This window comes from Psittacula echo (genome assembly GCF_963264785.1).
Source record: "Psittacula echo genome assembly, chromosome: 5".
Lineage (NCBI taxonomy): Eukaryota > Metazoa > Chordata > Aves > Psittaciformes > Psittacidae > Psittacula > Psittacula echo.
The window spans coordinates 84,069,206-84,093,869 of NC_137739.1; the positions used below are offsets into that span (position 1 = coordinate 84,069,206).

Consider the following 24,664-nt stretch of genomic DNA (forward strand, 5'->3'; position numbering starts at 1 on the left):
CCCGCCGGCCCGGTGCTGTGCGGCGCGGCTGTGCGGGAGCGGCGGCGGCGGTTCGGTGTGGAAAGTGCGGCCGCGGACACGCAGACACATTCCCCCTTCCCTCCCCTCCCCTCCCGCAGCAGATGAAAACAAACAGCGGCGGCGATGGTGGCGGAGCGCAGGCCGCGGCTCTGAGGGCAACCCCAGCCCCGGCCCCGCTTCTCCGCAGGTGCTGACACCCGCGGCGAGACCCCCGCAGGGCCGGCACCGAGGAGGAGAGGCGCTGTCCAGAGCCCAGTGGCCGCGGGGCCCCTGGTGCCTGGAGGCGCCGGTAGCGGGCCCAGGGCCGCAGGTATCCCCCCGTGCCCAGGCAGGGCGCTGAGGAGACGCCGGGGCACGGCGGGGGAGCGGCGCGGGCAGCCGGGCCTCCGCGCGGGATGAGCCGCCGCGCAGCCAGCACTGCCGCCCCTCCGCAGGTACCGGGACGGGACAGGACTGGGGTCCCGGGCTGGGGAGGGCGAGCTCCAAGGGGTAGGTAGGTAGGGGGGTACCGGCTCGTGGGTCGTGAGCCTTTGGCTGAGGCTTCGTGTCTCCATTCGCTACTCGCAGGGGTCCGGGTTTGCTGCAACCGTGTCGGTGCCCGACAGAGCCCGACCCAGCGGTGGCCAGGCTTCGTTTTCTGGACGGCTGGTGGGCAGGATGTGGCTTGCTGAAACCTCTCCAAGTGGTGTCTTTTAAAACCAGGATGCTTTCAGAGTCAATTAGAAATAGTAAAACCTCAGAGCCATTGTATAATTTTCCTGTAGTGTGTGTATTGCTGCGTGTTAGAAGAGATTAGGGGTTTGCAGATCAGCACATCTTTCTGTCCTGTTAGAGCTGTGGCTCTTAGGCCACTGCCAGAGTCATCCGCACTGATTCGGTAGGAGCAGAAACATCTTCATGTCAGTGAACAGGCAGAAAAAGGACACTTTGGGTTCAACCTACAAACTGCCTTCTTACAAATCTCAGAAGTGGTGTGACTAGGCACAGTGTAGAGTGAAAAACATGGTCAGTTACTGCCTGGGCTGAAAATTAGTTGGCTATGTGAATGAAGTGTAGAGCATTTCCAGACTACTGCTGAAGTGGCGTGATCTGGTAGAACCCTCCTTCTTCTGGCAAGAAATAAGTCATTCAAATGAGCCAAGCTGTGTTTAGACATCTGGAAGGATCACACAGGATCACCTCACTTTGCTCAAGTGATATTGTATAACCTCAACTTTTATGAACATGTATTCACACAAAAGTTGAGACCTGGTGATTATATTGGTGGTTGTAGTACAGTGTATGCTGAAGCACATTCTAGGTTAGTCTGCATACTTTGGCCTGACAAACAAAATGAGAGGATGGACCTTTGGACTGGCATCATTTTTAGACCTGAGGGAAGTACAGAATGTAACTGTCGGTCAACAGGAATTGCTTCATTTTGTTTTTAGGCCAGTGGAGCTGGCAGCGCTGCTGTTTCCTAAGCTGAGAAGTAATTTATCAGTCAGAAATCAGTTAGAAAGTAAATCTGTTCCCTGATCAGCAGGAAAAATTGCCTCTTTATCAATACTTAAATCATATAGTAAACAACAGAGCCTTTGATTTAATCAGAGCATTTATATTATGTGAAACAGTTTTTCTGCTAGAATCTACTCTTCTCTTAAAAAATCCAGAAACTTCAAGAGTGGCACACCTTCGAATTTAGAACTGTTCCCTCCTTCTCCCTCTCCCCAGATTTTGACTAACTGAGTAAGAAGGCGAAATGGAGATTAAGTAATTGTAGGATACTGGAGGCTGACTTGTAGGCCCAGCTTTGAATCAGAGCAATGTCTTTACGGAGATCTTTTTATAGTTGCTTATTAATGTGCTCAAAATACCTGCTTGTCATCGAAGGGGGTGTTCTAGGAAAGCTTGCTTGGCAGTCAAGCCTATTTATCAAAGGTGCTCTGTTAAAAGCTTCAGGAGCTTCCATGTGCTTCTTGTTTACCTGCATGATTCCACAAAGCTTTTCTGGAGCTTCACATAGGACATCCTTGGAGATTGGATCTGGGTCCTATGTTAACAAAGAGGTTCTAGAGGAGTGGTAAGGACAAGGAGCCTGTTCAGGGGAACATAGTCAGGTAACCAGGACAGTGACAGCCCTTCTTGTTTCTTCCTTCTGGTCTTTTTAATTTCACTCTGGGATAGGAACCATGAGTAATTACTTGGCATTGGTAAGTATCTGTTTAAAAGGAAAGCACAGTGACTTTAAGTTGTAGCAGCCATTGCTCAAGAGTGAAATCTCAGAGGAGGGATATGATGGAAACAGTCTGTATATACTTTCCCCAGCAGTGATAATAATGCCTGGTATGATAATAATGCCTGGTATGTGTCAGGTGCTTCTGCTCCTTTCCTGTTTAAGTATGTGAGCGTCAGACACATACACACTAAACTCCCACGTATGAAACACGAACTGTCAGTGTTCTGTGCTCCTCTGGTGTGCTGGGTTACAGGCTGCTGCTGCATAGCATGCTGGTTGCTGTAGTTTCTGTGGGCTGCACCAACGGGAGGGCTCTTGCAGTTCATTGCATCATGCAAACAGGGTATCGTCACCTTATGCTGATGTGTCATTCTCCTTAGGGTAGGAGAGTATAAATCCCTGTAGAGTGTATTAGGCACAGTGCTTAGCTGTTAAACTGTTGGTTAAGTATTCTTCGCTGCCTCTTACCTTGTGAGAAAGAGTAAGGCTTTAGTCAAAGAGCCACACATGGCAGTTCTCCTTTAAATATCTCTCTGATGTTTCTGTTCAGAGGAAAGTGGAGACAAAGGCATATTAAAACATGAAAATGGGTGTTGCAGGAGAAGGGAAACAAAGCAAAAAGCCATGTGGCTGAAATGCTTGTGTTTACCTGTGAACAGCCACTGTGTAGGGCTAAAGCAGTGAGGTATCAGTTTACTGGAGGGATTACTCGGTTGAGGGGGAATCAGTCATCTGTAGGTTTCTAACCTAGACCAAAGGTTACTTCCTTCTTAGTGGTTATGCAGTGTAAAATTAGACAGCGTCTTGCTTGAGCTAAGCATGTGCGCAGGTACTGACACTTAACAAGGAGCTGTGCTGGTGTTGCAAGGTACAGGACCTGAGAAGTTGTATGAGTTTAGTGGAACTGAGTTTAAAGGATTTCCTTCCTGTTCAGGTCAGCTGGTGGCAGCTAACCTGAGGGTACTGAGGCATTTTTGTAAATCAAATGTTTGCTGTAATTCTAGGCCTGTCCTGACTCTTTGCAAGAATGACTCTTTGCAAGGTGAACTCTGTCCTAAGCCTTAGCAGATCTCAGGGAATCACTAGAGCCCTCCTGCAAAAATGAGGAGATGGTGCTGGTCAGATAATGGCCTTTAGACTTTTCAGGAGCTGAGTTCCAAGGTCCCAGTTTGCCCCTGAAATTACAGATTCCTCACAGGAAACCTTGCCTTATACTTTCTGCTCTGCTTTAGGCTCTGGTGAGTCAACTGTTGCTGGCATTTGGCATATGAATATCCAAGTGCTTTATGAATTGAGGTCTTGCAGGAAGAATCTCAATTCTGCTGCAGCAGGGGAGAACTATGAAGCTCTCATTCTTTGAACACTGGATTTAAGATATGGCTCTGGTGGCTGTTTCTCCCCTCTCCAGACATATTTGGGTATGCAGTCACTAGAACTAATTCCTACACTGCACAGAGAACCATGTTTATGATCTACTTTGTTTCCTTTCCTAACCATGAGCCTAACATCTATTAGTTTCTGAGTATCTTGTAATAGTTGATACTAGCATTCCTTTCCAGCCCCACAAGGCAAATAAATGTAGGTGCTTTAGTTGACAGCTCTCCTTACATCAGGATATATACTTCCTTGCACCTATCTCCAGGGGTCTTCTAGAAATGGCTTCTCACTTGTTTTCACATTAAAAGTTGATTTAATTTCTCTTGGTATTTAAATGTCAGCATTCTCCTTGCTGAGAAAAAGATGTAGGGTTTTTTTTAATGTGATATTTTATTGCCTGTGCCAGCCAGGTTTTGTTGTAGATCTCAGGTCCTCTCAATGCTTACAGTGCTTTACTTATTTAAGAGAAAAGGATAGTAACAGGTCATTCTCACCTTTTTTTTTTTTTGTAGTGGGAAGCGTCAATACTAAAGTCTTATTTCTCATAAGTTGGAGTGCTGCATCAGTTAAACATCTAATGCTTTTAAGTGCTGATTTCCATCTATCCCCCCCCAGTAGAAAAGATCTGTGATCTCTAGTAGTGGTAAAGGCAGGGAAAGAAAATATATTACTTTTGATGAGGAGGTTACAATATCCAGAGGATAATTTGGTCATGCATCTAAAGTTGAATCACTTGTCTTTTTCTCAAATTAAATTACAGTTTGCATTATAGATTATTATAAGGTTATTATAAGATGCAGTATGACTGTAACCTGGGTGGGTACTTTCAACCATATACGATGTCCAGCTTTCTTTTTATGAAGCAATTCAGAAAGCGTCACTCTTTTCTATAAAATGCTGTATAAATTGCAGTACTCTTACTTAGCAGCCCTTCTTGGATGATGCTCCTAAAGCACTGCTTCAGATAGGCATTTATTGCTGTTAAGTGAGATATCTTAAATAGAAGTTCTGATGTGCATAGTCACTAAAGAGTGTATATATTCTCTGTGAACAGGGCTATCAGCCCTGCTAAGCCTACTAAGCTTTAATGTGTATTAATAGTGTACATTGCTGCAGGTTCAATCTTTGCTTGAAGATTAGGCACTGAGCAGAGTGACATTGTGCACAGCAGCTGCTGATGCTCAGTGACCTTAGACCTGGGGTGAGCAGTGCGTTCCATGAATACGTGATGCTTGACAGGCTGCTTCAGGCTGATGAGCTGCCTCCAAACAAAAACAGCACCAGGAATTAAGAGTGAATTAATACTTTGAAGGCTTATGAGCAAAAAGTATAATTAATGCTGCTAATGAAGGCATTCCTCCCCATGGTCTCTATGTGATTATTAACTTAAACGCAAAGAAACTGAAAGAAAAACTGTGATTTATCCCAGGCTATGTGACGTGATGGTGGCAGGAATCTCACTAGTGCCTTGCCCTGCCTCGCCTCTGGCACTGTGGAAGTTCATTGTGGTAGAAACAACTGAATTTTGACAAACAAGGCAGTGTGAATGTGAGAGCTCAGTATTTGTTGTCAGAGCTTTCAAGAGAACTGAACTGAGGATTTTGGTCTATCCCTTGGCAAATATTTATCTTGTAGGTAAATCTGTAGCTGTACAGGTTTAATGCAAGTACTGTTTGTTGGAAGCTGTGGAGCCTGTTCAAGCAATGGTTTATTTCATCATCTGCTGAAATACCACTGGAATACTGGTTTTAGAGTTTCAGACTCAAGAAAACACTTTACCTTGGTTTTGACCAGTGCTGGTAACTGAAGATTTCTGAAGCAGACGGTTACGTCTGCTGCATAGCTTGGTATAGAATCTAGTCATTGTGGTTGTTGGGGTGTTTTGGGGTTTGTTTGTTTGTTTATTATTAAATTAAGCTAGCAAAATTGGAGAACTTGTACCCAGTTTGAATTGTGAGTCTCTTTTGTTGTTTCTTTTCTAGTATCTTTTGCAGTGAGCAGATAAACTATTCATGTGCGTTTATACCTCACACCCACCCCTCACAGATCGTAGTTAAGATTTTGACAGGCAGAGGCCTTTCATTTCTTTAGCTTGTCATTTCTTTTGCTCTAATGGCAAAATGTTTTTAAATCTTGAAATCCAAACAGGAAGCTGAAGGAGGACTTCATCCCTACGCCTGTGCTATATTTCAGATTGTCAGATGCAATGGACACTGATCTCAGTTCCCAGGACAGGAAGGACCTGGACAAGTTCATCAAATTTTTTGCTTTAAAGGTAACTTTTTCTCCTGTGGCAGATGCCTCTTCTTTGTTGTTTAAGAAAACCTATGCTTGCTGTGGTTAAAGTAACAAGGTTGGGGTTTGGTTGGGTTTTTTTGCTTTTGCTAAAAAACAAGGCAAGAAAAGCTGATGTCAAATTTAGGAGATTCCTTTGAATAACTAGAAAAACATATTTTTCCCTTTTTTTCTACCTCCTAATTCTTTTCTTTCACCCAGAAGAGTCCTGCTATAGAATCAGTTATAGGCACTTCACCTCTCTGTTAGCTTTCAACTTCTATCAACACATGTAACCACCCAGCTGTTAGGTAGTATCTCCTATTGAACTCCACTCTTTCTTTTCAGCCCATCTCAATTTTTTGATTGCACCCACAAGCAATAATACCTGAGTATTATCCGTTGAATTATGAAATTTGGCCTCACTTGGTACCCAGATGCAAGCCCTGACAATGGCTATGTTATAAATGTACATACTTGACTTTATTTAGGTGTCAAGGTTTAGGATATAGTTGTAAATTTTGTTTCAGTATTACTAAGAACTGTGCAACTCCCGATTGCAAAATTGGCTTAGTCACTTCATATTATTACAGAGAAAGGTCAGCTTAACATGATTTTCTGTCTGAAATGTATTTACCTGTTATCTGTAATAATTCAAACCAGTTAGACCTGAACATTAGTGTAGCAAACTCTACTTCTCTACATCCTGCTCAGCCCTCTCATATTCTGTTTACTTGGAACTTGCCCAGCTCAGGCACTGAGCTGAGGGCTCTGCTGAGCTCAGAACATGAGTGTGTATGTTTTCCTTTCTGTTCCAGACGGTACAAGTGATTGTCCAGGCCCGACTTGGAGAGAAGATCTGTACCCGATCATCGTCCTCCCCAACAGGCTCTGACTGGGTAAAGTCATGGGGTGTTAAAGCAACTCCATTAACTCTTCGGAGTTTCTTTCATGTGTGCGTGCCCATATGTGTTGAGAACGCAGTGTAGTTGTTACAGTCTCATGCAGATTATAACAACTATTCATAGCATAACTACTATATTCAAGTACATTCATTAGCGGTGTGGGATTTTTTGTTGTTTACATACAACGTGTCACTCAGGGCTCTTAATGGCTGATGAGGGGAGAGAGAAATGATACCTCTCAGCAGCTCCTGCCAGCTAAGGCGCCTTTTCAAGATCTGCTGGGGGTGGGGTGAGGAGTTCTGTTCTCTCAGAAGTTTGCAACTTGGCAGTTCAGGACTTTATAATAATGGGCTTTATTAAAATTGAAGAGATTCAGGTTACTCTGTGGGTAAAGATAGGACTCAAGTGAGGGAAAACATGATTTTTATGGCAGGATCAAGAAAAACATTTGAATTAACAACCCAAGGAAGTGTTTGCAAATATGAAAAGCCTGAGTCCATCTGGAATTTTCTGTTTCATCAATATTTCAGTGAATGCTGACTTAGTATGTTCTGTATGGGTCTATGAGTTTATCTGCAGTGTACCATTAGGCAGTTTTTCAAAGAAATGAAATGATTTCTTTTGTTCTGCAGTTCAATTTGGCAATCAAAGATATACCAGAGGTTACTCATGAAGCAAAGAAAGCCCTGGCAGGACAACTCCCTGCGGTTGGACGGTCCATGTGTGTGGAGATTTCTCTCAAAACCTCAGAGGTGAGAACTGAGTTAAAACAGATTCCATTTTTTTCAGTTGAATCTTAAGTCACCTACCAGAGTTCCTGCCCTTTAGTCCATGACAGCATGAAAATAATTTCACTTATGCAGTTAGGTAGTATGCTAATGATAAGAAATACATCAACGGAAGCAACCCACTGCAAATAACTGAGGCCAAACACACAAATGATAAAGCAGCAAAAGCTAGTTTCTCAGACCCTAAAGAACTTCTGAGGAAGGTATTCTCTCGGGTGATCTAATTGTGCAGTGAGACTTCCAGTGCACCTTTTTCTGTTGCATTACAAGAGGGTGAGAGCAGGGAGAAACATCTTAATTGAGAGCTGTGGCTGCTGTTGATCTTTAAGGAGATGTAAGAATGTGTTCTGAAATTAACCTTCTCTGACATCGTTTCTCTTATCCAGGGGGACTCCATGGAGCTGGAAATTTGGTGTCTAGAAATGAATGAGAAGTAAGTACATTCTTCATTCTTCACACTTGCTTTGTGTGTGTTTGTGTTTTAGCTGATGAAATGGGAAGTCCCCTCTTTGTCTAGTCTAGCAGTCAAACTGTTCAACACTGGTGTCAAGAAAACAAACTAGTAATTTCCTTCGTTCTTCATTCATTACAACAACATCTGCTTCCTCAGATACAAGAATTCAGATACTCAGTAATGCAAATGTTTTTAATACTGAAAAGATGTTTCTTTCTAACAGAAGGCTGCATGGAATTTTTCACCAGTCACTTTTACAACAAGTGTCTCGATTGAAGTAGGCTCTCAGCTGGCTGCTCAATAACAAGTAGCCACACTCGGGCTTTATTTTATAATTTGCAGTGAAATTGACATTAAACAATTGGCCCAGACTAATTTTGATTTAAAAAAATAAAAAACTCCAAACAACTTAGGTGTGAACAAACGACTCATTTTTTCCCCTTTGTGTTCTTTAGGTGTGACAAAGAAATCAAGGTTTCATACACCGTATACAACAGGCTGTCTCTGCTGCTGAAGTCTTTGCTTGCTATAACCAGGGTAACTCCAGCCTACAGACTCTCAAGGAAACAAGGCCATGAATATGTAATATTGTACAGGTATATAGGATGTATATATATATATATATATATAATTTTGGGTGGCATGGTTTAGTGTGAGGTGTCCCTGCCCATGGCAGGGGGGTTGGAACTAGATGATCTTAAAGGTCCTTTCCAACCCTAACTATTCTGTGATTGTATAATAAGCAGAATATGAGATTCCCAATTTGAAATACAAACAGCAGAGGTTCTAGACTTGAACAGTGCGGCTGTAATTGTGATAAAAAGGGATGAGTGATGATAAATTCAAATTGCTGGGATTTAACTACTACTGATAATTGAGAGAAGAGAACTTTGGGCTGTATATCATCAAACTAAGCATGGACTGTGAAGTACTGTTGGTTGCTTACCATGCTGAGAAGAATATAAGAATTCTCTATGCAAGCACGGGTTAAATGGCTTATTAGCATCCAGTTGTTCAGTGTCTGGCCTATATTTGACAAATGCCTGTCTATGCTGCACATAACTGCAGTGCATACTTTTGCAGTATAGATTCCGACTCTGTTCTGCTGTTTCATTTTAAAGATGCATCCTCAGCTCCACTTCCTGTTGTTCTTGCAGTTTACTCATCCAATTACTGAGTTCAACTCTCTTTAAGCCTGTGAGGTCTGACTGGCTTGTGGTTCATGGTTATCACCCTCCAGTCTTTGTTTTTGGCTTTGGGAAAAGTCTTTGGCATGTTTGCATAGCTAATTTAGATGGCTCTAAATCTCAGGTTTGCTGTCATTTGCACAGTTGAGAATTTAAAAAGAAATCCCAGCCATTGCTTCATTTTTGCCTCCCTTGCTGTTTTGGGATATACTTAACAGCAGGTCTCTTCATAGCACAGTTAATCTTTTATGTTACATGATGAGTATTCACTTTTAGACTCAGACCTGTCTGTGAAGTTTATGTCACTTCACATTTTTTGCTCTGAACTGTAGATTCGCCAGAGGCTTAAAAAACTGAAACAGAATTTTTTGATTAGACTACTGTTTTATCTTCCTCTTTCTTTTTACATGACATCTCTTCCTCTAAGATATGTAGCTGGAGGGTTTCTCGAGGTGGGCATTCTATCCACTTCTTTTGTTTTTTTCCTAAAGAGAAAAAGTAGTTCCAGCCTTTCAGCTCATGAAATCAAATAAGGAATAAGGATACATATAGCATTATGCCCCCAGTGGACCTAATACCTTTTCTTTTTCCTTTTCCTGCAGGATATATTTTGGTGAAGTGCAACTGAGTGGCTTGGGAGAAGGTATGATTAGGCAACACACGCAAACTAGAGCAGAACTGTTCCCCATACTGGCTAGGCATTTATTACTATTCCTAAGTGCCATAAGGAAAATTAAAGTCTGAGGTTTACATATGCTTTTTATCTGGATCTACCAGTGAAGGGTTGTGTCGTAAGGTGACAAGTATAATGGTGGTCCTTTGACAAAATCTAGGGTGATTGCCATTTTGACTCTAGTGATCCAGAACTGAAATAAGAATATGGAAGTATGTTGATAAGGGACAGGACTAGTAAAGAAGACCGTGATCTGCTCAGGAACAAGAAGTCTTTTAGGCAAAGATAGGAAGTAACATCAGAAGTCTCATGAATGAAGTCTACCATCAAGGCAGCATAGTCCTGCTTTTTTTTTTATGGGTTCTATACAAGCCTTTGTAGTTCAGATTGCAAGGGATAATGGAAACAGTATAGGAATAAGATAATATAACCTCAGAATAGAAAAAGTATGGAACATAAATAATCAGTGAAACTGATAATCATTTCTTAAACTTACAGGTTTCCAGACAGTCCGTGTTGGGACAGTGGGTACCCCAGTGGGCACCATCACTTTGTCTTGTGCTTACAGAATCAACCTTGCTTTCATGTCAAACAGGTGAGAAAACATGATCATGCCACAACCTGTTTTACAATAATGCACTATTAAAACCCTCATGTTATGAGCCCCTAAATCTTTCCGTTCTTCTTATCCTTCCCTCCCAAGATTCTCCTTCATGGAAAATACTCTTTCTCATGGTTAAGTCTTGCAGCAGGAGGAGTATTTGGGTAGCCCTGAGCCAGACTCTAGAACTCCAAATTGTTGATGCATGCTCAGAGTTGCAGGGCTGAACTGTAAAGATGCTCTTGTGCCAGTAATAGACACAAGAGGTTTCTGTGAGGATGCCATGAATTGGGATGAGAGTAGAGGGGAAAAAGCCAATAACACAATTGCTTGTTGCCTTTCAGGCAGTTTGAGAGAACCCCTCCTATCATGGGGATTATCATTGATCACTTTGTGGACCGTCCCTATCCCAGCTCTTCACCCATGCATCCCTGCAATTACAGGTGAGGAAACAATGAGTTGAAGTCATGAGTTACGGTGAAGGTGTCAGTTATGCCCAAATACAGAGCCTTTTCCACTATTTGCTGACTGCATGGGAAGGGAAACTGGAGGATAAGTGTCAAACCATATTGACATGGTTGAGCATATGAGGAAGGCTGTCATTTTTCTCCTCGTATCTAGAAGACTGAGTGCAGCAAGCCCCAGTAGGTGCCCAGATTCCTTACAGAAGTACTTGGACACAAAGGGTGTTTAACCTTGCCTGCCTTTGAAATGTAACAGTTAATTCTGCTATAGAACTATATGTCCTGAGGCATGCATCTCCAGATATTTCCATTGGGGAAACATCAGAGTTTAATTCCTGTTTGTCAATGAGACATTTGTCTTCTCTAAATTGTGTGTGAGGGCACTGAGACTGGGACCAGTGGTATTGTTTGACAATGGTTCTGTGAACACCAAAGCCAGTAGCATTAGCTACTGGGAAGTATTTGTGTGTGGAGGTAGAAGAAGAACATACCTTGTTTTCCTCAGTTCTGCCAAGTAGAGGAGATCCCTTCATAATTTTCCTTTCAACTGCACCAAAATACTCTCAACCTCCCTGCAGTGTTTCTCCCAGTGTGTTTTACTATTTCTTTGTTTTAAGGAGTATTTCCAGTCAGAAAGCTTCTCTTTTCTTGCTGCTTTAGAGCTGGTGAGGACAACGGTGCAGTATACCCCTCAGTAGAAGATTCTCAAGAAGTGTGTACCACATCTTTTTCCACCTCTCCTCCATCTCAGGTAAGGGAAACCAGACTTTTTTAACTCCTAGATAGAATAATCACTGTTAGGGTAGTGTGCATACTCCTACACCAACCACTGTGCAAACAGGTAGCCTCCTGATGCTAATGAGAATTTAACGTGTGGGTTATTTATATTGTTACGCTCTGAGTAGAAACCTAGTTAGATACTAATATCAGCAAAATGCTAGAAGACTGGAAAGACTGAATTACTGAAATTCAAAGAACCTACTGTATAGTTGGGCTGAGATGTGCTTGAAGAGGATAGCGATGTACTTATACAGTCACATACTAGTACTGCAAGAAGAGGAATTCAAGAGATTGATGCCAGGCAGCATAAGTAGAGGTAACAGACTGACATTGAGAAAGAAACACTGAAATATCAGGAAAATGCTTATAGCACAGTGCAGAATGGAAAAGCAGGAAAAAGACAACAGCCATACTTGCTGGAACATCTAAAACTAGTTGGGGCAGCAGGAATAAGTATCAGCAAAAAAAGAATGGTAGCATAGTATTGAACTAAGGACTTAATACTCTGTATTTCCACCTACCCATGCAAATTTCATTTAAGTTTTCATTTTAAAATTAATGGATGATGGTTTCCTTCTGAATATAAAAGACCCAGAAACTCTAACTCTTACTTTCACTGTCCTTATATACCCGACTTTACAATTCTGTATTTTGAAGACTTAGTCAGATTTGTAGTTGTCCTATAGTTTTAAACATTCAGGAATGCTTCCTGCCTTGTTGTCCAGCCAAACAGATGTCTTTACTGATCTTTCAAGACAATCTAAAGACTCTCAATCTCTTTTGCTGTCCGTGTGAAACATTGAATGAATTATAATTGGAATGCTGCTCCAAACTGAAGGAATTTGCTATGAGTCTTTCCACTACTTCAGAGGAATTAGTATGACTGTTTTAGCAAAATGTATTGTACTGTATAAGTGAGCTATTTCCTAAGAAATGAGCTTTTCTTAGGGAGCATTTTTGTGCTAAGTGGCTTTTGGGTGACAGGGCACCAGGTAAGGCTGAACTAATCAGCACTTGCAGTAAGTCTGATGGAATAAAGCTTTTCTTATTCTGTGATACATAGCTCAGAAGATGAGTTTGTGGCCAGGCTGTGTCCTGCCTTTTCACAAAATGGGTTAAATGCAAAAGGTTTTGTACGGAAATTTCCAGTGGCTTGTGCCACTGGTACTTAACAGTAATACAATGTAAATACATTGAGGTTGACATGTCCCCAGGGTACATGAAGCTTTGCTGTCACTGAGGGGAAAAGCTTTATGAAACCAGACAAACCTTGAGGATTCACATTGAGTATGAGCCTACGTTCTTGCTTTTCTGTGGCTCATAGTTGCCATATGCTGCGCGCTTATTTATAAAGCAACTGCCAGTCTTTGTTACCACAGTTAGAATTGTAAGGTTGTGTTGGCAGAGTGATCTCTAAAGTAAGTTAGAAGGGGGAAAGAAGAAATTCATTTTTTTCTTTAGCTTTCTGTATGCAACTTAACGTGCACGAAAACACTGGGAACTGTGTGCTTCTATAGACAAATTGTCTAGATCCCTGCCTGCCTCCCCTGGAGAAATGAGGCCTAACCTGCATGATAGAAGGGAATAGTTGTTACCTTCTCCCTGTGAGCTTGCATAGCATGTCTGTATGTTGCTCTGTAGCCCAAAATTCAGGAGAAAGTCTGGCCATGAGCAGTACACAGAAACAAAGCTGTCCTAAACTGGAAACTGTTGGTAAGAAAGTGACTGAGAGAAGCCATGGGACTGAACCAGGTTTGGATTGCCATTTTTGCATTAGTACTCTCCGTGAGACAGCCTTTACCCTCTGGAGCATCACTCTGGTTGATGGAGTTCTCTCTTCACATCAGTGTGTTTGAATTGCACCTCAGTCTGGGTCCCCTTTATTCTAAAGGTACAGCACAGACCTGCCAAGATATGATGCCTCATAATGCTGGGAGATAAGGAGTACGTATGGATGGAGATTACTGAAATACATGTAATTTGTACATTTGGAAAAAAAATACCCTTGGATTTTTGTGGCATATGCTCAGCCTTCTCCTTGCTGATTATCTGGTTCAGTTCTCATGAGCTGTGGAACAGCCTCTGGCAGTTACTTTCAGTGTTCACTGGAGTCTCCAATATTACCTGTGTTGAGTGGTTCACTGAGATTGGAAAACAGACAGTTCCTTACAAAATCAATGTGCTTCTGGCAATACTGAGACTTCTGCTCCATGTGTAGGTATGGCTGCTGCAGCCCAAACCTCTTCACTAGCATTCAGTTCATCCAACTCTTCATAGTTCTTCTCTGAAGTCCTTCTCTCTCTTTCTCTCTCCCCCTCTCTTACTCTCTCTCTTTTCCTTGTTTCCTCTGTGTGTCTGTCTCTGTGCACAGTGTGTTTTTACTGTCACAAAGGCACATTTTCAGACCCCTCCTCCTGTGGTGACGGACACCCTGAAGGTCCCAGTGATGGGACTGGCCTTTTCACACCAAGTGAGTTGTCAATAGAATATGTTATGTGTGGCCAGATACAGTTCCAGCATGCCAGAACAAATACAGGAAAGTAGAAATTTAACAATGTGGAATATTGTGCATGAGAAAGGCTGGTGAATGCAAAACGGGCCAGGCATATTGTTGAGACTGGGTGCTTAAATGCCCTTATAGATGAAGGTCTCCCAGAGCACCCCTAACTAAACAGCAGCAGTTGCATAGACTGTTAGTGAAGTACCCAAGTAGTAAGGCACAGTGCTGAGTGTTTTCTCTTAACAGCCAGTGTCCCTAGAACCTACACAGTCGGTAGTGCTCCGTTCAGCTTAACTAGCCTCATGTGAATAACCTGCTGTTCATCATTCAGACCCCTCTAAATGATGTCAGCATTGGTGTTGCTGGAGTATCATGCACAGAGCTCTGAAAAGAGTGTTTCTCTTGAGGTCAGGTAAGCTAAAATGGGAAAGTTTTATTTAATCCAACCAGTGAGATTTCTGCTGGGGTGTGTAAGGACCTTCTGGGTTTCACTGCTTCCAGCTCTTCATTCCTAAAGCAATCTCACAAGGGTTAGCTTTGTGAGAGACCCAGTTCTCTTTACCTAGCACATTTATGGACTCTGGCTGAGGATATGTATGTATCTTCAAGGCCTGTTCAATGTGCAATGGGAATCATAGAATAGTTAGGGTTGGAAAGGACCTTGAGATCATCTAGTTCCAACCTCCCTGCCATGGGCAGGGACACCTCACACTAAACCATGGCACCCAAGGCCTCATCCAACCTGGCCTTGAACACTGCCAGGGATGGAGCATTCACAACCTCCCTGGGCAACCCATTCCAGTGCCTCACCACCCTCTCAGTAAAGAATTTCTTCCTTAGATCCAATCTAAACTTCCCCTGTTTAAGTTTGAACCCGTTAGCCCTTATCCTGTCACTACAGTCCCTGATGAATAGCCCCTCCCCAGCATCCTTGTAGGCCCCCTTCAGATGGGTTCAAACAGTTGATAATGCAGTTGTTTTGGGGAAAAAGGTATTAAATACCAACTCTTCAGTGAGTTGATGATGGCATTTATGCTTCTTTCAGTCTCAAAAGCAGAGCTGTAGAGCAGAGCTTCCCTGTGACTGGATGTCAGTTGTACCCTGCACAGCTTTCTCCTATGTGTGTAGGAAACCAGTCTTGTTTTCTTGTCAAGGCCCAGACTTAGCCCCCTGCAATACAAAGTTTTATAGTAACAGCCTTCATTATCGATTCCAATGAAAACCTAGCACCCTTCTGCCAGCCTGAAATACTGTGCTATACCTCTGACTTTTCCTGTTCTTTCTTCAGTGACTGATGATTCTTCAGACTGGGGGCATTCCCCTTCCCTTTCCTCTTTCCTCTCCCTTTGCCCTTTTGTTTTTTCTCTTCTTTCTTAGCTTTCCAGCTCTCGTTTTTCCTATCAGCCTGCTGCCCTGGGAGTTGGATCAGCTGACATGGGGTATCCTGTACTCTTTGCTGGTGGCTTGAACGCTGCACACCCTCACCAGGTACTTGTAAAGGGTAGAACAAGCGTGGCTGGTATTGCAACCAGTTGTGTCACTTGTACATCTCAGAGAGGCCTTGACTCTAGTGCATGCATTAGTATCCTGTCTGGCAGGAGTGAAAAGAATGTAAGGTAAATATAAAGAAAGCAAAACTTCCACAGTCTGGGAGTTGGATCCTCAGCATTCTAACTTTACTGAGGTAGGGTCATGTGGAAAAAGTATGACAGGCTTGAGGCATCAACCACCTCTCTAGGAAGCCTGTTCCAGTGTTTAACCACCCTCTCGGTAAAGAATTGCTTCCTAATGTCCAGTCTAACGTCCCCTGGCACAGCTTTGAACCATTCCTACATGTTACCGGGAAGAAGAGATCAGCACCTCCCTCACCACTTCCCCTCCTCAGGAAGCTGTAGAGAGCAGTGAGGTCGTAGCAAGAGGATGTGATTATTTTTCCCCTGCTTCTCCTTCAAGCGAAGGACCTAAGGCCAGAGAGCTCTGCAGTGTAAAACAGGCCTGAAGTGGAGTAGGAAGGGAATAAAACCAATTTGTATTATGGTGATCACCTTCTACTTGACACCTTTCTCAGCCTTACAGGGGCTAGAGCCCAGCCATATGCCAAAAATTCCACACCTTAGTCCCAGTATGACAGAATCTGCTCTGTATTGCACTGTGGTGTTTGCCTGATTTTGAGATCTCCAACTTGCCTGTTCTCTCCATCCCAGTTGATCGGCCCAGGCAAAGAGGGGGGAGTTCCCCCAGTTCCCAGCCAGCCAGCACATGGCACTCAAGCTGACCAAGAGAGGATGTGCACCCCACTGGATGGAGGCCACTACTCAGCAGTTACTCCGTCTAGTAGGTAGGTTGGTTTTAGATGATCTGCCACTTGTGTTAGCCCAGTTATAATCCTGTTAAAATAAAACTTGTTGGTTTCCCCTCTTTGTCTGTAACATAACTACTGTCTTCCATCCCCCAAAACAACGAGCAGTTTTCTCTGATGGGTTTTTTTCCCCATCAGCCTTTTTCAAGCCTTTCTCCAAGCAATCATCTCACCCACCTCCTTACACCTGCTGGTCACTGTAACATCCTTGCAGCTTCTGTTATGTCAACTTTATTATCAATTTTGTCTTTTTTAATCTCTTTACTGTATTTGCTCATTGTAAAACAACAAAGTGAAATAAGTTCTCAAGCGAGTCTTAAATTCTCCAGAGTTAATGTGAGTTGTTACCAAACCAGCCGTAGTTATTGCAAATCTGTTCACTATTTACGAACAAAGTTACTTAAAAGGAAACAATGCAAGCTCAGACTGTCCTAAATCACGTCCCTCTCGGTTAATGAAATCCCTCTATTCTTTTTTAGTCACTGTGTGTATTTCTTGTACAGTCTGTCTGGGTCACACAGTTCTGAGTCAAGGATCTTAAGCAGCCATTTTGTTATAAGGAAACCAAAAATCACAGTTGCATTAGCACCTCCCTGCGGATCTGTGACTACTGTATTACTGAAAAATAATAGCAATGAACAGGAATTGCTATGAACACGCACATTCTGAAGCTAAAAGTCCATCTCCAAGAAGAAAAGCCTATTTCAGGTGGCAGCAGCTTTTCAGCTAAACAGTTTTCATCCAGCTTTAAACAAAAACCTGATTCCATTGGCGTCCCACTCCCCTTTTGTGTTTATGACTGAGGAGGAACCTGCAGTACAAGGACAGATTTCTGTTGTCCTTCCAATGGTAGGAGTAAACCCAGAAGAATAAAGGAATCCTGTCAAGCATAGGATCTGTCAATGTTGTTTGTACCATGAGTCAGTAATTGGTCTGTTTTCCTCCCCCAGCGAGGACACAGAAACAGTATCAAACAGCAGCGAAGGGAAATGTAGCTCCCCACATGACCTTTTGGAGACCATCTTTATCCGGAAGGTGGGAGCTTTTGTCAACAAACCCATTAACCAGGTAACTAACAATAGATCTTCTCAGAGGGCACCACGATATCCTGCTGCTCCCATGTGTTCCTACGCAGAACAGCAAAAAGCACCAAGTGCTAGGACAACCCTGGAGAGTGTGTTCTGCCAGCTACAAGGCTTGTTTTTCATAAAATCCTTTTGGGATGTGACAGACACACTTTGCCAGCACCCTGTTTGAGTATGAAATAGTTGATACTCAGGTCTCACAATAACGCCACTACCACAACTTCATAAACTGGGGAAGCTGGTAGGAAGCCTGCCATGCAGTAGGCCAGTTGACCACTAGTAAGCAAGCATTTAAGCTCAGCTGAGGTGGCTTAGAGATCTGCCCAGTTCCTAAGAATGCTCTTCTAGGCCCTTTGGATGGATGAAGGAGAATTGGTTGGATTTGTAGCAGTTTGTTAATCCTTGCCTATATTATACAAGATGTATACCAGCAATCCCACCTCAGGGTATGTGTCTGCATTAAGTCAGCAGAGTACAATTTCCCTATTTTATACCTCTTTGAAATAAGGTTGTCAGCCTCCTGCCTAACTGCTGACATGATCTGGGGCAAAGACTTTTAGTATCCTTTTCTGTGCTAAGAGCATCTTAGTGAAATTCTTTTTGCTGAATCTCCCCAGGTGACCATGGCCAACTTAGACATTCCTTTTGCCATGTTTGCTCCCAAGAATGTTGAGCTGGAAGATAACGACCCCATGGTAAGCCTCTCCAGAGGTATAGTGTGTGCTTCCTCAGCATCCCTGATGCAACATCCATGCTATTCTGTACTTTGAATACACTTTGCTTTTTGAGGAAAGAACTAGTTATTCAGATTTGTTTGGTTTCAAGAAGTCTCCCATGTTAATCTTGGCCTCTTTAGACATACAAATAACAGTATGTGTCTGCTGCCCCTGCTGTAGCATGTGTTTATTGTCCAACCTCCTGACTGTCCCCACACTATCAGAATACACAGACAGATGTGGTTATAAGATCAGTACTCACCATCTTTGATTTCTTGGGCAGGTCAATCCTCCTGACTCCCCAGAAACTGAATCTCCTCTACAAGGCAGCTTACACTCGGAGGGCTCCAGTGGCAGCAGCACAGGGAACACCCATGATGACTTTGTTATGATTGACTTTGTAAGTGCCCTCATCAGTGCTCTCACATAACACCTGCATCTTAGATGGGCTTCAGGTGCTGGTGCAATGGCAAATGATGTAAGAATAGTTTTCAGTGGGGGTATAAAGGACCCTTGTGTCTCAGTTCCAAACTAGAGCTTGACAGTCCCCAGACTGCAGAGAGACTGATAACTTGGAACCAACAGCTACAAATTAAATACTCTCAGTTCCCTGCCAACACCTGGGCTTGGCATCCTCTTGTCTAATGCCTAAAGGATTCCAAGGAAATGTTCTCTTCCTATTGCTCAGGCAGGCACAGATCTTGGCTGTTCTTCAGTTATTTAATCTGCGTTATTGCAGGAACAGTTGTAATGCCAAGATGTTCACTGATAGCAGGTAATGACATTACCTGAGATTATAGTGAAAGGGAAGCCACTGCCTCTGAATGTGAATTAACAGCAGTATCTTTGATTCTAGAAACCAGCATTTTCAAAGGATGACATTCTTCCAATGGACCTGGGGACGTTTTACCGTGAGTTCCAGAACCCTCCTCAACTCAGCAGCCTCTCCATTGACATTGGAGCACAGTCCATGGCAGAGGATTTGGTATGGAGTCCTGATGTTTCTTTTTGTGGAAATCATATGTACTATTCCTAGTTTGAAAAAAAAAGTCATGTCTTCATAGAATTTTAGAACAGTTTCTGTTTTCTGACCCTTAAAGGTCCAAACCCCCTGCAATAAGCAGGGTCATTTTCAACTAGACCAGCTTGCTCAGAGCCCCATCCCGCCTGGCCTTGAATTCGTTTCCAGGGATGAGGCATCTACGAGCTCTCTGGGCACCCTGATCTAGTGTTTCAGCACCTCATTTTAAGAGATTTCTTCCTTACATCTGGTGTGAGTCTACTCTCTTTTAGCTTAAAACCATCAACCTTTCTCCTGTAGCAACAGCTAAAAAGTCTGTCCCCATATTTCTTATAGGCCCCCTTTAATTACTGAAAGGCCACAACAAGGTCTCCCCCACGTCTGGGCTTCTCCAGGCTGAACAAGCCAAGTTCTCTCAGCTTTTCCTCATCGTAGAGGTGCTGCATCCCTCTGATTGTTTTTCTGGCCTTCCTCCAGACCCACTCCAGCAGATCCATGTTTTTTCTGTACTCCTCAGAAGAGAGACCCTGCCCAAAGGGGATCCCTCACTAATATTTTCCAGCCAAGTGTAAATTTGTTTGTGGCACACTCTGAAACTGGTGTGTTTACCTTCAAGCTGAAAGCTGCCACCGCATTGCTGTGGCTGTCATTGAAACCCCCAAAACTAATCCTGCCTTTGGTGTGTCAAACTTAGTGGCAAACTAGGCCTGATCTTGCAGCCTGAGCAGAGGTAAACCCTGGGGTGGCTGGTGAAAGTCATGTCTGGGTGAGTGCTGTAATGGGCTCACAGGCATTGTAACACACCAGAGGCTGAGAGCTGCAAGTGGCTTGATGGGAGGCAGTGAGATGAACAGGTTATTGTGCTGCAGCTGGTGGCAGGAATTGCACAAGTCAAGGCTCCAGTGCACCTACTGTTCTTACAGAACAAACACGCTGTGGGCAGGGCGCCCTTCTCAGGGTCGCTTGCTGAATGCTGCCAGAATACTCCTGGTTTTGTGCATGCAGGGAGGGGAGCCCAGAGCAGTGGAGAGGGGTTGCCTGTGTGTTTAAAGCTTCTTTTTCTCTGCTGTGAATGAGCTCTGACCTGCCCCTTTCTTACCCCTCAGGACTCGTTACCAGAGAAGCTCGCAGTCCATGAGAAAAACGTCAAAGAGTTTGATGCCTTTGTAGAGACCTTGCAGTGAAGCTGTTTCCAGTTCTTCCTTCTCAAGGCATTCTGGAAAATGACGTCAAGAAATATCTCTGTTGCCCTGCTCTGCCTTTTGTCTCACTTTGATTAGTCCCTTCCATCAAGTGAGCTTCCTTGGATTGCTCTCTTCAGCAGCAGATCTGATTTTCCTCATCTACACCACTGCATAGTTCTGGACTGCTTTTCCTGCTCACAGTTTTGAATTTAAGACTTCAGTAGAGACACAAGAAGTCAAAACTTTGATGTATGAAATTCGTTCTCTCTTCAGTCTCTGTTCTCTCTGGAGGGGCTTTGTGAAAAGTTGCCATATGCTTCCTCCAGAGGTCCTATGGTGTAAGTTCCCTCAGTGTAGCTTCTTGCGAACAGACTCTTTCCTACAGTCTCCAACCCTGTTAGAGCATAGAAAGCTTTGGCTCATTTCCAGGGGCTGTGAGTTCAGCAGATTTAACAGTTTTCACTCCAGGACATCCATTCCGCAGAACGGGGCATTTCATCCTGACTTCAGTGTGAGTGCCTGGAGCCGGGGAGAGACGTCAGCTTTGGGACCTGTGTAATATAAGCTACCTTTGTTTTACTGCTTCTAAGGAACTGGGCCTCCACTTGTTTTGTGTGAGGCCTTCTGTTAGGCTGGCTGATAAGCAGGAATGGAACTACAGAAGAGCTTTCCACATTTCCTTCCTGAGCATACTGACGCTCGGCCGTGCTGAGTTGAGCAGTGTTGACTGTTGGCAAGCCTGCATGTAGCAGCTGTGATAATGCTGAATTCACAGTCTCTGCTTCTGAAATACAACTGTAAATACTAGGAATCCTATTTCTTTAGGGTTATGTTACTAGGAGTCTTTAGTCCAAGATTCTTTCCTCTAACCCTTGCAGACCTTTCCTGCTTTATGGTTAATAGATGATCTTAAGAGTCAAGAAATATTTATTGCTTTTAAAGAAACCTATATTTCAAAGATGTTCTGTTTTCATGTAGTAGTGCGGGTCATTCTGCTCTGGATCACTGCAGACAGCAAGTGTGCCATGGAACCCTGGCCAGTGAGACTGGTCTCTCCTTGCAGGAAAGTATCCAAGATATTTATTTTCTAAGACAGACTTGATTATTCTAATATAATACTCTGTTTTGGGGACTTTGTGTCCATTACATCCAGTCAGGGCCCATTGATAGAATTAAACGCACACAGGAGTGGGGTGGAGTAGCAGGGATTTGGTAAAAAGCTGTATTCTGATAGGCATGGATGAATTTGCAGTGTTTTCAGCCATTCAGAAAGCAGCTTCTTGAAAGAAGCACATTTTGGGGGGGAGCTTATGGTACTTTTTAATCAGCTGGCTTTTGATTAGCTGAAATGTTATTTTTGTAATGATGTGGTTAGCAGCAGTGTGAGTGGCAGTGCTCGAGGGTTGATTCGGCTGGTGCGTGTCTTTCGCCTGATGTAAGGAGGGGAGGAGAAACAGTGACACTAAACAGAAACTTAGATAAGGTAGGTCGCCTTGTGGTTCTCTCTCCTCCTCCTATGTGTAACTACAGTGAGCAACTGCAGGACCCTTTACTGTCCTAAAACACTTTTTCTTTCTCTGGAAGTGGAGTTGTGTTGCCTCAGGCCTGAGGAGACATCTTAATTTCCTTAGAGTGGCTGAGTAACCAGCCTTTTAGTTAGTGCAATGTGGCAGCTTCTTCAGCTTAACTGAAAGAGATCACTAGCAGCTGATGGGGGAATCCTCTCTAGAACACTATTCCTGTGCCAGTGCTGGAGCAAGGAACCAGGTTCAGAACGGAGCTTGCTGTAAGGTCAGAGCAACAAAATGCGTTTATGTTGAGAGCTGTGTTCAGGGGGAGGCCATATGAGCTCTAAAACTCTAGGGGAGAGCTTTACTGAAGGACAGCCACCCACCAGAACTTCAGCTTACTCAACCAAATCAACTTTTCAGCAGCCTCACACAGAAACTGCTCAGTCCTTGCAAAATAAAATGCCCAAACATTTAAGAAAGCTTCCAAGGTAAACTCTGCAAAGAGGGTTTAAGTTACATGGACTTTAACAAACACTTGATCCCCACAGCCAGAGCCACCTTGTTTTACAGGTGGAAAGGGTTGCAGAAGGGTGCAGGAGCGTAAGGAACGAATATAGCAGCTGGCTCTCACCTCTGCTCAGGAAGCTGGTCTCTGCCACCTTCTAGCTCAGAGATGTGGTTGCTGTCACCTTCCTCTCAATGTACAGGCTGTGCTTGGGAGAGTGATACAATCTGGGCTGCAAAGCAGCAGCACTGGGGTGAAGTGCTGGTTCTCTCTATTCACAAAGAATAGACCAGGTTGAACTTCATCAAACCAGTGCTGCTGCTGTCTCCTTCTCAGAGGCACACTGTGGAGCTGGCAGAAGGCAAGCCATTCTTACTGATCCTGCCCAGAAGGTCCCCAGAGCCAAATACTTCTGCTCATGGATGCTGATGGCTACAGCTCCCACATCCCAGAAGGCAGAATGTCAGTGTGGCACTTGGGTGTTTTCTACTTCAGAAGGCTGGAAACTTGCCTATATGAGCTGCTAGTGTTGAGCTGGACGGCCACAGCAATAAAGAGATTCTCTAGGGCTGAGTTATGTGTCTCTTTTCTGGACATTCCTCAGTTTCAACACAGGGTTGCTGCATCTAGGCTCGCTGACCACTACACAAATGCTCTGCTTCAGGAAAGATCTAGCTGCTGCTGTGGCCTGCCACAGATTGTGTTATGAAGGCTGTTTATTTTAGCAGCTGTCTGCTCAATTCTATATTAAGGACAGGATGTATGTAGCTGCTGATTTACAGATAACTTCGGGTGAAGGGGAAGGCTCCTAAATTGTATTGTTTTGGAAACAGTCTCCAATGTACTTCAAGTATTCAAAGAATTTCCAATAAAACTTTTATGTAAGCAATGCTCTGTGCTTGTCTTCGTGTGTGCTGACAGGTCTGGGAATGTCCCAACCTCTCATCATCATTCTCCAGGAAATGGGATGGTCAGAGTGCAGGATGGATCAGGTTGCTGCCTCCAACACAGAAGGGAAAAGGCACTGATGTGCTACAGTTAGTCAGCAGGATCCAGGTGAGACCATCCTATTGAGAGTGAGGAAGGGGCACAGCAGGTTCCTGTCTTGTCCCAAAAGCAGGCATGGAGAACAGACACACAGTGTTGGCTCTGGTGACCTCCCCAGTGAGCTAGGGAAGGGAATTATCTGGATGTCTTGCCCCAGCTGCAACACATTAACTTGTCTCCAAAAGATAGGGGTGGGAAAAGGGAAAAACCCAACCCACCAGCAGCATTTGCATTGTATGTGTTTGCTACTACATGCTTAAAGGGAGCGTGGGAACGTTTTGATCTGATAGAAGAGCTCGAAGAGACAAACAAGATGTGGGAAGAACAAGTGTGGGTATGTCAGTAGCAAGATGCTGGTGACAGAGCATGCTGCTTGCCTGTCTGATCACCAGACTTAACAGCTGTACTCTAGTGTTGCTTGAAGTTACCCCACTGTAGCACACGATGCAGTGTAAGATGGTAACACCTTCCCTTTAAAGGAAGGATGAGATGGTAAAAATCTGTGTGTATATACAAGAACTGCTGATTTAAGCTGCAGTGTAAAGGGTGGCTGGTTCTTATAAAGAATAGCAGGAATGGGGGAGAAGAAAAATTACAGAGTATATTGAAAGCTTCCATGAAAGGAAATATTCCAGCTTGAAGAGCAAAGCTAACTCTTACAAGCACTCTCATTTTCAGGAGGTAACACAAACTGAGTATCCTATTGCATCATTATAGCTACTGATCTGTCTACATTGAGTGTGCATGTGTGTGTATTTATGTCATTTCAGCCACTTGCAAAAGACACTGCACACTGTGGGTCAAGACGCATTGCTGGCAAACTCACATAAAGCATCCTGTGGGATCTGGGCTCACTACAGGGCCTCCAGTCTCCACCCTCATCACCACATCACCAGTAAGACAAGGCACTGGAAAAACCATCAACAATTAAGTGAAAAGGAAACAGCTGCAGAAGGGTGGTTCGTCCCCAAGGTTGGGAACAATCAAATACCAT

The 24,664-nt window shown here is 43.6% G+C and overlaps 1 protein-coding gene across 10 annotated transcripts; it reads left to right on the forward strand.

Annotated features, from left to right (window-relative positions):
• The first annotated feature begins 130 nt into the window (after nt 1-130).
• Nucleotides 131-23,500, forward strand: ATG13 (autophagy related 13). 10 transcript variants are annotated; one of them, XM_080617684.1, is made up of 18 exons: nt 131-455; nt 5,810-5,891; nt 6,709-6,789; nt 7,428-7,547; nt 7,970-8,016; nt 8,493-8,633; nt 9,827-9,867; nt 10,396-10,492; nt 10,843-10,941; nt 11,623-11,713; nt 14,114-14,212; nt 15,647-15,730; nt 16,447-16,580; nt 17,552-17,669; nt 18,304-18,381; nt 18,686-18,802; nt 19,259-19,387; nt 20,530-23,500. In XM_080617684.1, exons 2-18 carry the CDS (start codon nt 5,823-5,825, stop codon nt 20,605-20,607), a joined length of 1,623 nt encoding a protein of 540 aa, XP_080473810.1. In that variant the 5' UTR covers nt 131-455; nt 5,810-5,822; the 3' UTR covers nt 20,608-23,500. The 10 variants fall into 10 exon arrangements, with proteins under 10 accessions (XP_080473810.1, XP_080473808.1, XP_080473815.1 ...); XM_080617682.1 differs by having other exon boundaries at nt 5,765-5,891; nt 20,530-23,499; XM_080617685.1 differs by lacking the exon at nt 131-455 and adding an exon at nt 480-514.
• The last annotated feature ends 1,164 nt before the right edge of the window (nt 23,501-24,664 follow it).

Excerpts from the sequence above, each read along its gene's own strand:
- ATG13 (XM_080617684.1), top strand. The coding sequence starts at position 5,823 with ATGGACACTGATCTCAGTTCCCAGGACAGGAAGGACCTGGACAAGTTC. Across the intron at positions 8,017-8,492 it reads TGTCTAGAAATGAATGAGAA|GTGTGACAAAGAAATCAAGG; the intron begins GTAAGTACATTC and ends TGTGTTCTTTAG. Across the intron at positions 8,634-9,826 it reads GAATATGTAATATTGTACAG|GATATATTTTGGTGAAGTGC; the intron begins GTATATAGGATG and ends CTTTTCCTGCAG.